The sequence below is a fragment of the Pantherophis guttatus genome, chromosome 3 (assembly GCF_059756535.1).
Source record: "Pantherophis guttatus breed Tessera chromosome 3, ASM5975653v1, whole genome shotgun sequence".
Lineage (NCBI taxonomy): Eukaryota > Metazoa > Chordata > Lepidosauria > Squamata > Colubridae > Pantherophis > Pantherophis guttatus.
In genome coordinates this window covers 45450759-45464847 of record NC_142065.1, presented here as the reverse complement: position 1 = coordinate 45464847, position 14089 = coordinate 45450759, and the positions used below count along the sequence as shown (strand labels likewise).

At 38.6% G+C, this 14089-nt stretch overlaps 1 protein-coding gene across 2 annotated transcripts in view; it reads right to left on the bottom strand.

Moving 5' to 3' along the window:
• SLC41A1 (solute carrier family 41 member 1) overlaps window positions 1-13730 on the bottom strand; it is a 34691-nt gene extending 20961 nt beyond the window's left edge. For both annotated transcript variants that reach the window (XM_034414398.3, XM_034414399.3), the window contains exons 1-3: window positions 13555-13730; window positions 9734-11067; window positions 1579-1686 (exon numbers count right to left, since the gene is read on the bottom strand). In XM_034414398.3, coding sequence (XP_034270289.1) covers window positions 1579-1686; window positions 9734-10108 — 483 coding nt within the window. In that variant the 5' untranslated portion in view covers window positions 10109-11067; window positions 13555-13730. The remainder of the gene's footprint in view (window positions 1-1578; window positions 1687-9733; window positions 11068-13554) is intronic.
• Between the last annotated feature and the right edge of the window lie 359 nt (window positions 13731-14089).

Here is a 14089-nt window from a genome sequence, read left to right as displayed (position 1 = left end):
TTGAATTGGCCAATTATTGTAATAAAGTTTACTAATACTGCTACTTAATGTTGGGCAGGCCAGTTTCATTCACAAGTCTTCTAAATGGTCGAAGTAGAGTAACCTGGCAAAGATATAATTACATCTGATATTTGCTGAATACAGGAAATGGGAGTAAGGGAGACAAATGGCCAAAAGAATGGATTTGATTAAGAAATATTTAACTGCTCCAGTGTCTTACAGATCTTTCCTGCACCTCCCCCACCTCAACTTTAAAACAACAACAACAAAAACATCCCACTTCTAACTTTGAAACTTAGATTTCCTTTTGAGGTTATTTGCAATCTTGCAGTTTGTGCCATACACCAGCAACTTTACATTTCTCTCATGATTCCTAAATTGCTTTTATATGTCAGCCATTCATCCTTAAAAAAATAGATTGCCGCTTTAGCTGTCATAAAAAAACCAAATATCCATAGTTGAGAATATTTTATTAGAATCCCACCCTTCTTCAAGTAACACAATTTTCAACATAAAGAGATACTTCCAAGACCTAATCATCTGGCTCATCACCTTGGAATCACCCATCATTCTCAAGCAATAGGTTATTACAACTTTTCTGTCTATTTAGCAAAGTAACTTTGGGGGGGGGGGTGTTTTGATCTTAAAGATCAGTAGGAGAATGTTTACTCTGAATTATGCAACCTTATAGAATTGAATAGGCTACGATATTAAAATTTAAGTAGAATCTGCTTTTGTATGCTGAAATAATGGCAGTCAAGAAGTCCTGGAAAATTACAAAAATATCAAATCAGTCATCATATCTCAGAAGAAGAGGTAGTCATACAACCAGTGATCTTGGAACTTTTTGTCAAGCACAAAAGTAAATTAAGAAAATAATTAAGTTTGATTAATGTAATAAATATTAATGCTATTATTATTATTTGTAACAAAATGAATTATACCCAGAGACTACACTGTTCATGTATTTATATTGATGTAGATTTAAAAATAAAAATTGTATAAAACTGAAAAAAAAGAAAGAAAATAAGAAAGGCTGCAAATTAGCAAAATGTGAGTTTACACTATTTTTTAAAAGAAACTGACATGCTGTCTGCCTCCATGCTTTCATTATTGAACTCCTCCAACTATATCTTATATCTTCCATAAGAATTTCTAAATTCTCATAAGTAGGTTTTGCAGTAACATGGACTAAATGGGAAGGCAAGAAAACATGAACAATAGTGAATTTTTGGTGGATAATTGGGAATCTAGAACACTGTTCTTATATCCTGTCCATATCTGGAGAAAAAATATGACAATACAGTACCTGTTTACATACAGACTCTGTTCTCACTGCCTAGTAGTATTAAGCTGTATCATAACAAGGTAGAAATTATATTGTGGTTCTAAAATACTGGCCATTATAATGCTTCATTAATCAAACTGAGAACAGTTGCATATACATAAATCCCAAATGTAGATAAATTTCACTTGTAAAATTACTTTTAGCTGCTTCACTTTTTATTTGTAGTGACTGATACTGCTTGAAAATGTGTTCACAGAAAAACTCTCTTGACAAATTATCAAAATACTCACAGCAGTAGAAAGGCGAGAAGCTAATGTCATCTCCAAATTCCCTTTCAGCCCCAAGAGAGCTGGAACCAGGATAAATACTTCAGTCACGTACTTGAAGACGTCCCAGTGCTGTAAAACCAAGGAAATCATCAGGTTCTAGGAAGAGATTGTTCAGCAGAGACTTATTTTTCAAATATATCATTAACATTTCTAAGATTTTTCAACACTTACCAAGAGATTCTGCCAAAGCAGACTGTCTATCAGAAAAATAACATGTCTTGTTATTGATGTACTGCTACTTAGAACAGAAGATATTTGGCTATGCTTGGAGAAGAGAATAAATTATTTTTATTATTTATTTATTTATTTATTTATTATTATTTATTATTTATTTATTATTTTTATATAGGGCAACAGAATATATATATTGTGGAATGAGTCACAGAATCCTTTGCAATGGGCAAGAACTTCATGACCAATGATTAAGGCTTATATGGTTTAAAGAAGCTGCTGAAGCAATTGCAACACATGTATAAAAATGGGCATGAAAAATTGTCTCCTGCTTAATGGAGAGCAATCATCACTCTTTTGAAAGTCTAGATATTTCTATCACAATGTTCTAGAACTGTGATGGCGAACTGTCAGCATTGTGACAACACAGGTGGCACACGTAGCCATATTGGTGGGCACACGAGCTCAGCTCCGGCGCACCAGCTGATTTTTGGGCCTTCTGGGCCCATCAGAAGTAGGGAAACAGACATTACCTGCCTTGGGAGGTGGTGGGGAAGGCCCATTTTTCTCTCTCCCAGCCTCCAGAGCCTTTCTAGGAGTCTGGGGAGGGCAAAAACGGCCTTCCCCACCCTCATGGGGGCCAGAAACGGCCCGTTTGCCAACTTCCAGTCCCACCAGAAATTGGCAAATGGGCCGTTTCTGGCCTCCAGAGGTACCCCGGGGGTGGGTGAGGAAGGCTATGGAGGCTGGGGACAGCAAAAAGCAGGCCTACCGTGCCATCGCGTGCCAGGAGTGGGGGGAGTCATGCACGCATGTGCAGGGGCAGGGCGCATAGAATTATGGGTGGGGTGCACACGTGCGCGCCCCCCCCGCTCCTGGCACGCGATGGCAAAATGGTTAGCCATCACTATTCTAGAACATCTATGTTCTTAAAATTTTAGAGCAAAGAGAGATGAATGCTACACTATGGCATACTTCCTGTGTGAAGTTTTATATGGGAGCATGACATAATGTAACATCTGTATCTCTCTACTCTGAGAGCTTAAGTGAAGGTAGAGTATATATACCATTCTAACGGATTCTATATATTATTTCCTGCAAATCCCAAATAGCTCCTAAAATTAATACAATCTATATAAACATCTAAAGTTCAAAGGTTCATGAGTTCAATTCATGGTAGAAGATTAAAATGTCACAGAATAACATCTTGCTACCAATGTCTCATGAGTTCCAAATAGGACAAAATTGTTCACATGCCTGCTTCTTGATAGTCAAGGTTAGTTACAGAATTCAAAGTGATTAAAGCTACAATCTGGTCTGCAAGGCCCTGGGAGTAAAATTCATTGATCAGAGTTGAGCATGTAAACATAGATAAAATTGCAGCTTTTGAGATTTATCTGATATAGGTAGGAGTCAAACTTGGTAGTTCAGAACTCTAGATCAGGAACAGCAATAAGAAGGTATTTCCCCCACCACATTCTGCATTATTGTCCTTATGTCTCACCTTTCTTCCCATAAAGAGATTACAGGGTCTACCTTCCAATTAAAACTTACATACACAAATATGGGCAAAGGAAAAATTGAGGTAACTAACAGACATAAACTCATTTCCACTCATCCAAAGACTTGTTGTAAACATCCTGTTCCTTCCAGGATAAACTTGAATACTCTATATAAAGGGCAAAACATGGTTTTCTTCAGCAATGATAATTACAGAGCAAAGAGTTTTTGGAATAGAAAAGAAAGCCACAAAGGCCACAGAGAAGGCATAAAGCTTTCAAAATAACACAAAATTAAGTTTCCAGTAAGAATGGATGCCTTAGTTAAGAAGCCAAGAGGAGTTGGGCTGGATCTAATCCAGCATTCTGTATCCCCCACAGCCAACAAGATGCTTATGGGCAATCCACAAGAACGACATGACACAACTGTTTAATCATGGTTGTTGATTAAGCTACAATTGCTGAATTTACACAACACCTTAGCAATAAGACTTCCACCATGAACTTCTTTTTCAAGTTGGTGTTTGCTAGGTCAGGATATATCAGTACTTTCAAAGTGAAATTTTATTTTTACTTTACACACGCTGATATAGAGGTGTAGATATAAAAGTATAGCTTTTAGAAATATCTTTACTTTTACATTATTATTACTTTTAATATTATCCTGTTTAGCTCCTACAATGCAATATCTATGGCCCAATATCTATACGCCACAAAGGTCATTTGTGCTTGGACAGTAAAAGATAGTCATTGGTTAAGTTCTAACAGAAGATTACAAAGATTTCTTCCCTGAAATTCCAAAGGATTTAGGATATAAACACAGGATCTTAACTATTCTTAGAAACAACTAATCAATTCACAGCTGAAGATACGGAAAGCATTTGGAGCTGAGAATAACATTCTCAGGAAACGACTGACTCTTTTCTTTCAAAACAGAGATCTGTTCTTCAAAAACATAACTTTCTCAGTTAAAACTAAAAATATTAAAAGGAAGGTATCTATGAAGTTTAGTGTTACTTTTTACTCATAGAAAAAGGGTATTAAACCATGACCTCTACAGATATTTTTTTACTCACTGTAGTGCAATCTTTTAAAAGTCATGGACTGAGGCCAGCCAACATGTTCTTCTACCTCAATGATTATTTTTAGTGCTGACTGGCAGAGACTTATGCAACACTACAGTGAAAACTTCTTGGTTAAATATCTCTGTTTCTACATACATGAAAGCACTGTGGGATTACATCTGACAACATTTATGTGCATATTTATTACATCTCTGTGTTACTGAATCTATTCAGAATCATGGTGTCTTACAGTTAAAAAAACAATACATTGGTGAAAGGAAAGGGGGAATTTCAACTCCTAGAATTCATTGTTACATTTGTTCAATTTACATTTCGTGTTTTTAAATAATTAGTTGTTTCTAAGGACAGTTAAAAGACTTGTCTTAGATTGAAAAGAATGGAAAAGATGTATGGCCATCCAAGTCCATATATTTTAGGCCCTTCCCTTTATCCTTATGCAACTTTCAACTAGTTAAAGTCAAATCTGTCCAAAATTATGCATTTTCTACTGTAATCTGTAACTCTAAAACCTCAAAATGTATTATCTATTCCAGGTACCATCAACAAAGGCCAATTCATTCATCAACTACTTTTGTCTCTAAAGGGAATCTAAATTTATCTGACACATAAAAATCCATCTATATCAAGCTGAATATTGAGACCTCTTATCTGCTTAAAATGCTTAAATAAATAAAAAGACATGGATCATGCTGAACCATTAATACTTGTTACAAGATTAGTTCAATAGCAATTTTGTACTTTTGAATTAATTGCATCCTATTCCTGTAATCACACGTTGGCTCTCATCAATTCCCATTCACAGAACATTGCATTTGTTCCATGAAAGGAAATCTGTATTGATTTCAACATCCAAAGACCAGACAAGTTCCTCAAATCACCTCGAAAGGATGAAAAGGAAGGGAAGGGAAGGGAAGGGAAGGGAAGGGAAGGGAAGGGAAGGGAAGGAAGAGGATATGAATTGCACTTATTCTGCCTCAGGCAACACATTATTTACAGTTCACCTCCCATGAGTGATCATTACAAGTAAAATAGAGGAAAATTACAACCATTAGCTTTGTGTCTCAGGACAATTAGATAAATAAGTAAAAAAGATTCTGTAAGTAATGAAAATGTCATGCATGCCACTCTGGTATATTTGGCACACAAACCTACAACAGCAACAAAACAAGCTTTAACATAACTCTAACAAATTCATCTACCCTTAATTATGTTACCTGAATTTTCACAGGCCATTGGAAATACTAATAATGAATTTTGTATTTTTACTTGGGAAAGGGCATCTTCTGAATAGCAAATAACACTGAAACTTGATATACTCAAAGCACATGACCTGTGAAACCATAGTATAGATTTCTCAGTAACCATTCCCAGAATTAGGCAGTGGGAGGGCAAGTAGGCATTAATGCAGGCAACCCTCCTGGATGGAACTTTTCCAGTTCTGAAATTTAGTGCCTCACAATCCATTAGCTTAGTACTCTTGAGCAGTATTGGAGCTTTAACTTGTCCAAAGCTGTTCTAACATTTTAACTATAAATAAGCATGCTTTGGTGATCAAAGCAACTCACCAAATACTATAAACTCTGATCAGAAGTAGAATTGTGGGTTACTTGCAGGTAATTAGAAAAAAAGATCAAATCATAATTCGTATATTATAGTTGTTCAGAGAACTTCCACATCAAACTGAAAAACTGGTTCAAATTGAAATGATAAAAACACTAGATTCCCATTCTCCATTAAGACAACCAAAATATGCTTCAAGAGATGTTTCACTATATGCAAAATAGAAATACAATTCACTTTACATAAACAGTACCTACTATCCATCAACTCATAAGGAGGTAAAGTCCTTTTACATAAAATAGTGACTATTTTCCTTTCTGCACTTTTCAGAATTAGAGTTCATGCATAACCATCTTAACTCATGTCTTTATCACACCCCTTTAGCAAACCAATCATTTGATTAGTACCAAGAGATACTTGAAGAACTTTAAATAGCTAAGGGGTAACCTGATCATCATTACAGAGACACTGTTCATCCCAGTGCCAAATTATTATATTCTATCACAGTGATCTTTGCCCAGGATTGTCTCCATTAAGAATAAAATTGTATATATATATCATAACACCAGGTACGCTGGCTTCATGGAGCTGCTGAATAGAGCTGTAGGAGCAGAAAATGTAGCTGTAAGCATGCGTGAAAAAAAAATAACTACCAGAATTTAATAATTTATACTTGTATAGCCCAATCTACTTTTCCTAAGAAAAAATACCTCATGTTAGTTTAAAATCTTCTTGATAGTCTAGACCCATCTTTCCCTGAAGGTCACCCAGAAAAGAAACTTCCTTCAACAACTTGTTCAAAGGCTGAACTATTCAAAAGATTTCTTTTCTGACTCCTAACGTAGGTCTTAGACATAGGATGGGTTGCCCCTGGTTTGTACCGGTTCTATAGAACTGGTAGCAAAACCGGTGGGAGGCTCCACCCACCGACCCCGACATCATCAGAATGCTTCTGTGCATGCGCAGAAGAGCGCACAGCCCCGTTGAGAACCGGTAGTAAAAGTAAGTAGAACCCACCCCTGTCTTAGACCTCAAAAACTTTTTAGTTAATATATTGCAATATTATTCGTAACTTTTATACAGGCTTTTTGACAACAGGTTGTCAGGGCAGTCCACAAGTATAAAATAAAGTAGCACCATAAATGAAGTAAGTTTAAAATCAAAATCTGTTTCATACAATGGCTACAGACAGATCACCTAAACACAGAGGTTTTCAGTTCGAAATGCTAATCTGAAGCACACACACATTGTGGTCAAAATGACTTTACGAAAAGCACTGCTCAACTGCTTTAGGCAGAGACATTCCATTTTATGATGTTTCAAGCAAAAAAGCCTTATTTTTCATTGCTATCAATCTCACTTCACTGGAAGGTGGGGAAAACTGGAGTAAAACCCTTGAAATGAATCTCAAGGATACATTGAACCCTGATCTCAAGCTATAAAAGATATCCTCTATTTGTTTAGAATTTCTTACTCAAATTCTATGTCTGACAGATGGTTGAAATACAGGTAATCTTCAATTTACAATTCATTTAGTGACCGTTCAAACTTACAATAGCACTAAAAGAAGTGACTGTTTTTTCACACTTATGACTGTTGCAGCATCCCCCTGGTCACATGATCAAAATTCAAACACTTAGCAACGGACTCATATTTATGTCAGCTGCAGTGTCCTGGGTACATGTGATCGATCACCTTTTGCTAGCTTCTGACGAGCAAAGTCAATGGGAAAGCCAGATTCACTTAACGGTGTTACTAAATTAACGGATTCACCTAACAATTGTGGGAAGAAAGGTTGTAAAATGGGACAAAACTCACATAACAAATGTCTCAGTCAGCAATAAAAATGTTGGCCTCAATTGTGGTCGTAGTCCCAGGACTACCTGTAAAAGCATTTTGAGGTAAAAGAACAGACAACAGCAATCTATTTAATTTTTTAAAAATTAAAACTGATATTATCAATGGATAAAATTTAAAAGTGATATATCATTGGCTAGAAGCACTTTTTTCCCCTGAACATAATATTTAATGCTGGCTCAGTTGAATAGATGTTGTAACAGAAGGAAATGTTATAACTGCCTAAGAAATAACTGTTACTCCTTGGACATAACACTTAAAACGAAGATCACTTGACGACAGTATGCCACTGACTATTCCCTATAAAAGCCATATTAGATTCTGCAAATCTGAAGATCTACTCCTGAATAAAGGAAACAAACAGGATATAATCCTGAACTTTAATATGGCCCAACCACAAATTCTTATCGCCTAGTACCGTGATGGCGAACCTATGGCACGCGTGCCACAGGTGGCACATGGAGCCATATCGGTGGGCACACGAACTCAGCTCCGGCGCACATGCGTGTGTCAGCCGCCTGGTTTTCAGGCCTTCTGGGCCCACCAGAAGTTGGGAAACAGGTTGTTTCCGGCCTCCGGAGGGCCTTTAGTGGGGTGGGGAAGGCCCATTTTTCATTCTCTCCAGGCTCCTGGAGCCTGGGGAGAGCGAAAAATGGACTTTCCAGTCTCACAGGAAGTTGGCAAATGGGCCGTTTCCGGCCTCCGGAGGACCTCTGGGGGGGGGGGAGAGAGGCTGTTTTCGCCCTCCCCAGGCTTCTAAAAAACCTCTGGAGCCTGGGGAGGGTGAAAAACAAACCTACTGGGCCCACTGTGCCATTGTGTGCCAAAAGCAGGGGGATCATGCGCAAATGTTCGGGGGTGGGGGCATTAGAATTATGGGTGTGGGCACGTGCGCACGTGACTTCCCCCCGATTTTGGCACGCGATGGCAAAAATGCCATCACGTGCCATCAATGGCCTAGTAATTCAGAAGACAGTGACACTTGATAGTGACACTGGAATCCTATAAATTCAGTTACTTCATTTGAAAAATGGGTTACTTTCACATGTCAGCTAGGATTTCAACTAGTCTGCTGGAAGCCTCAATTCAGCTTGCCTTAATATTTATTGTACAGGAGGAGAAACCTGAATCTGGGCACAGCCAAATCAGGATTTAACACTGCAAAAACTTTAGGATGCTTCTGAATTCTCAGCTAGATGATGTTTTTTGGCCATCTAGTAGTTGCTCTGATTTGTCAACACTTAAATCATTATCAGTTTTGATCACTGGCTACTTAATTAGAAATCACTGCAATTAGAATCATCTCAGATGGATAATGTTGAAGATTCAGAGAAAGTACTAAAAATGTTATGGTGACTTAGAACATTTTTATTCTATTTAAAATGAGTTTTGAGGAGAATCCTGAAAATATTTTAAAATATTTTTTGATAACAAGCGATAGAACCATATTGGAATTGTTTAAAACTGAGAATTATAAGAAGGATCTTGAATGAATAGGAGAATAGAGAATGAATAGAGTATCATTCAGGAACAGGGGCGGGTTTCAAAACTCGTTGCTACCGGTTCACTCGTGGGTGCTTGCACAACACTTCTGCTCAGAAGCTTCCGGGTGGGTGGGCGGAGCCTCCTGCCGCCGCTACTGGTTTGCCCGATCTGGGGTGAACTGGTAGCAACCCACCACTGTTCAGGAACTGCAAATATTCTTTCCCCCTTAATTTTTAAGGTGAGATTCTTATTTAAGAATCAATTAAGAAATAACAGCCATATGTCTGACTCCAGAATGTGCAATTTACTAACTAAAAAGGAAACTTTTAAGACTTCTAGGGACACATAAGTACTTGTTTAGTTTTTAATTTATACAAGGAGTGGGATTAAGTCACTTGCAGTAGATTTACAGACTCATAAGAATCTCACACCATACTTTGTGAAAGAGTTCAGTCTTACCTGTACAATATCCAGCACCATCCCAGCAGCTACTGTTCCAAACCCTGCCAGCAGGAATGGAAAAAGGACTTGTAGACCAATAGAAAAAGAAGTCTCTTTGAGAGGAGAGGTTGGTTCTGGACCCCGATCTGTACTAGTATCATCACTTTCAGTAGCTTGACTTCCATTTTCCAACAGGGCATCCTCTTCACGCACCCCTTTTGCATTGGCTCGGGATTCTATCACCACCACTTCCATGCCTCCTCCTCCTTCTGGTTCTAAAAAATCAGAAGACTCAACGAGATGTTCTCGGTCAGGACTGGATAGACAGTCTATAGGTCCAGCCACAATGGGTAGCACCACTCCATTGGCATGATGAGCCTCTTTTAGTTCCATCTTAGATGTTATGTTGCACAATTATGTAGTTCTTCTTTATGTAGCACTGAAGGCAACTGTTAGGACAACAGACTTCTGTTTGGGGGTTAAGCTGATATGGCTTTTGGCACATAGAAGCCAAGTCCCCCAACTCTAGTATTCTGTCCTTAATTGAAAGATTGGCACCCCTAAGAAAAACCCCCATCAAGCACAATTCAGAACTGGAGTTGCCAGACACAGAGCCAGTAGAAAAACTATAATAGTTTCAAATCAAATCAAATCCACTCCGGTTCACCTTTCTTGTAATTTAATCTCCAGCAAGGAATATCCAGCACACTTAAAACACAATATAAAACACCCAGATTATTGATTTCTTTGGTCTGCAATTTTCCAGAACATAATCCAAAGTGGTGTGCTGATTTCAGGTTCTGTTTCACCGTGACTGCTAGGAAAAGTTCAGCTGCTCTTCAGAGTGGAGAAAAGAGATCCTTCAGTAAGGCACTTTGTATAATAGTCTTTAAAAATAGCATGAAATGAATTTGGATCCAAGCTTTTAAAAAAACAACAAGATTAATAGAATAAAATCTGAATTCAGCTTTGTAGTCGGTTTCTACAAATGAGACGTTTGAAGGGAAAAAAATCAAACTCTTATATTACCTCTTTTCTAGAATGGAGAATGCTAGTTCTGTCAGAGCTGACATGCTGCTATGTGACTCTAGGTGATTATGAAAGGCTTGGTTAACATCTTGCCGACTCCCAACTCCAAGTTCATGTTCTTGTAGGACAACTAGGTTATTGGTTGCCTGTAAGAAGAGCCGCCCTTTTCTCTGAAAGGATATCTTGCACTTTACAACCCACAGCAATTAAGGTTTTTATTTAAAGCAGCATGAAGTCCCTGGATAGGCTTACACTGCAAGCTTGTCCAATGTTAGCAGTGATAAAGTATTTCATAGACTCTTCAAGGATCATACTGGTCTCACCTTAAATATAGAAAAATGGAAAAGACAATGTATTTTTCAACAACTGTAGAAAAACTGTTTCATTTCTTTCTTCCTTCCTGTGTATTAGCTTTAGTTTCCCTATGCTAGTAAAGAGCAAAAAACCTTATAAGCACACATATGGCAATATAATAGTAGCTGCAAAGGAAGAGAGTCATATGTTTCCACTGTCACCATCATATCTGCTCAGCCCTTATTTCTCTCTTTTATGTTAAATGTCATTTAAGATAGTCATAGATCAGAGTCACAGGACATATTGCATAAATATATTTCATGCAGAGGATGAGACTATTATAGTATTTGTTGTTAGTGACCTAGTATAACTTCAGCCAATGAATACTATTGAAGTTGTAGGTTAGCTGATAAGCTACATCTTCGGAGCATTTTGGGGACATGAAGGCAAACGGCTGACAGTTTTTCTCTGGAATAAGTATAGAAGTAGGGAAACTTACAGCAGAAACATGAATGTGTTAATGTATGTACATTACTGCCCTCTGCTGTGCTGTGTGTTTGATGCTTTTTACTCCAACAGCTAACAATTGTGAACAAATTTTGCTTTAGAGCATAAGTTCCATGCTCTGTTTTCTGACTCTGATTACAAACACTCTAATCCATATTTTATTGAATTAACCGTATCTCATAAACTCATGCAACACACTAAAACATAGATTGGCCACACTAGAAAGGTTGTACCCAAGCTTTACACTGCAATACTCAGCCACAAATTATCCAATCTCATTTCTGGCCAACATGCGCACATACCTGGCTATTACCTAAAAGATTTAACCCACCCCATTGTGTTTTGTGGCTTAGTATGCTGTATTAATTCATCCATAACAGTGACTAAATCATGATTAAGCTAATGTGACTTAGTGCACTATGTAAAAACAGCCAGAGTTTCATTATATCAAGAGGGCCAGGTAAGAGTTTCCTTGAGCTTTAGTTCCCCAATGTAAGTGCATTTCCTCAAATTCTTACACAATTTACTGAAGAAATTTAATGAGCTAGTTTTAGTCGTGTACAAGGAATTCTACAGGTAACAAGTCACTTCAACACACCATATCTCAACATGTTTTTAACTGCTTTATACTAAATTCTAAAAGCAGTCATATTGTCATTAGGTAGGCAATTTTGTTATGTGATTTCTAGAATCATTCTGAATATTTTTTTAAACCCATTGAACATCAACCAGCCATATTGTCAGTTATGTAAGAGTATATGAGCTCCCACTGGTCCATGAGCATAATACTTTTGTATTAAATTTTGAAACTGCCAAGCTTCCTTATGTTCTATTTGCAGTTGGCATTATTGATTTATGAAACAAACAAGCAAAAAACCTGGAAACTTGCTATGCTAATATAAGCAACAAATAACATGTTTTTGAAAGAGAGCCTTCAAGAGACTTTAAATCCAAGGCTGAAAGTTCATGCATAAGGAATGAACACTGGGTAGAGACTTGCTCTCAGACAGCTATGTAATTATCCAACTTTATATTCAAAGAAAGTTGGAATGTGCTATCTTCACCTAGGCTTTTAAGTGAGGGAGAGTCAAACCTCTCACTTCATTGTGCTTGCCATCTTTTCTCTTAAATGTCTTTTATTTTACTATAATTGATTGTTGCAAGTCGCCCAGAGATTTGTAGCAAATGTACACATTTAATAAATTATTATGTATGAGTTAGGCAGCAGCTCCTTAATCACTGTTACATGAAATAAAGATAATCTAATATGCTACCATCAAGTTTCACAAATACTTTCTGAAAGTGATATCCTGTCTTATCTCAATGCATCTCCTTTCCTTCCTCTCTTAGTATCTTTTAGCAGATCACATCCGCTAAATCCGGGGATCCATCCACAGGCCCTTGATATTTGTGATGAGCTTACATCCTCCTTCAGAAAGTCAGATTTACTTCATGCATAATGTAGTTAGAAACATCCCTTAATGCTCTTTATGGCACTCTAATCCATACTGTCAGCATCCTATCCGGTAACCCAGAGAAAGATCCCAGTTACTCGAAACACACATCCTAACCTGCTTATCCTTCCCTTTCCCTCTGCCATCAACAAAACCTCCCCTTCCCCAAAGAACTGCACCCCTATAAGTGATGCCCACAAGCGACTGTAACACCCCCCACCTCCCAAAGACGTGAAAAGCCGTCTACTTTTATGGTGGCTCCATTTCTTTAACCAGCATCTACAGCCATTATCCAAAATAAATCAAGCTCCCTAGCTGGTCTCCCCCCCTCCCCCCCCGAAACACAAGTCCTGGGTGCAAAGCGAAGACGACGGAGGAAAAAGAGAAGCAAGCAGGAAGGCGGAAAAAAGCCCACCCCTGAATAGGTACCTACAATCCCCCCCACTACTCCATTCCCACTGCTTTATACTTTTAAAGCCTCTTCTGGAAACTGCACCTTTACTCTACCACTTACTACCTTGCCTTAGTTCCACTTGAGCAGCGAATGAGACCTACCTGCATCCCAATTCGGCTTCCCGATTCCACTTCTGGGTTCCGCTATCCAAGCTTCCCTCTCGCTCACCTCTCCCCTACAACCGCTGGCTTACAATTAAAGCTGGGACCGAGAAGCCGCTGCTGCGAGCTGAGCAAGAGGGGCGGGGGGAAGGGGGAAGAGAAGGCGGGTTAAATATAAACCCCACCCACACTCTGTGGAATTGACCTCACCCGCCTCCAATGCTCGTCCACCTGTTTACCGATTATTGGTTCTACACCGCTGACACGAACGACGATTCCGAACTCCTGGAGCGGATTGGTAGCAGTTCCAGCCAACCGCAGCAGGGGAGGAGGCGGGCTTTGCAGGACGCCTTCCCTTCTTGCCGTGAAGAGAGACGGAAAAAGGGCTGCGAGGCTTGGCGGAGTGGGAGCCAATCACGTGTTGGCTGCGAATGCCGCGGCGTTCCTTTCCTGGGGAGTTTCGACAGCTGTTCGGAATGGGGTGTGCGAGGAACTGGCGCTTTAGGGAAGAGCATTTGGGCGGCAGGCAATAGGT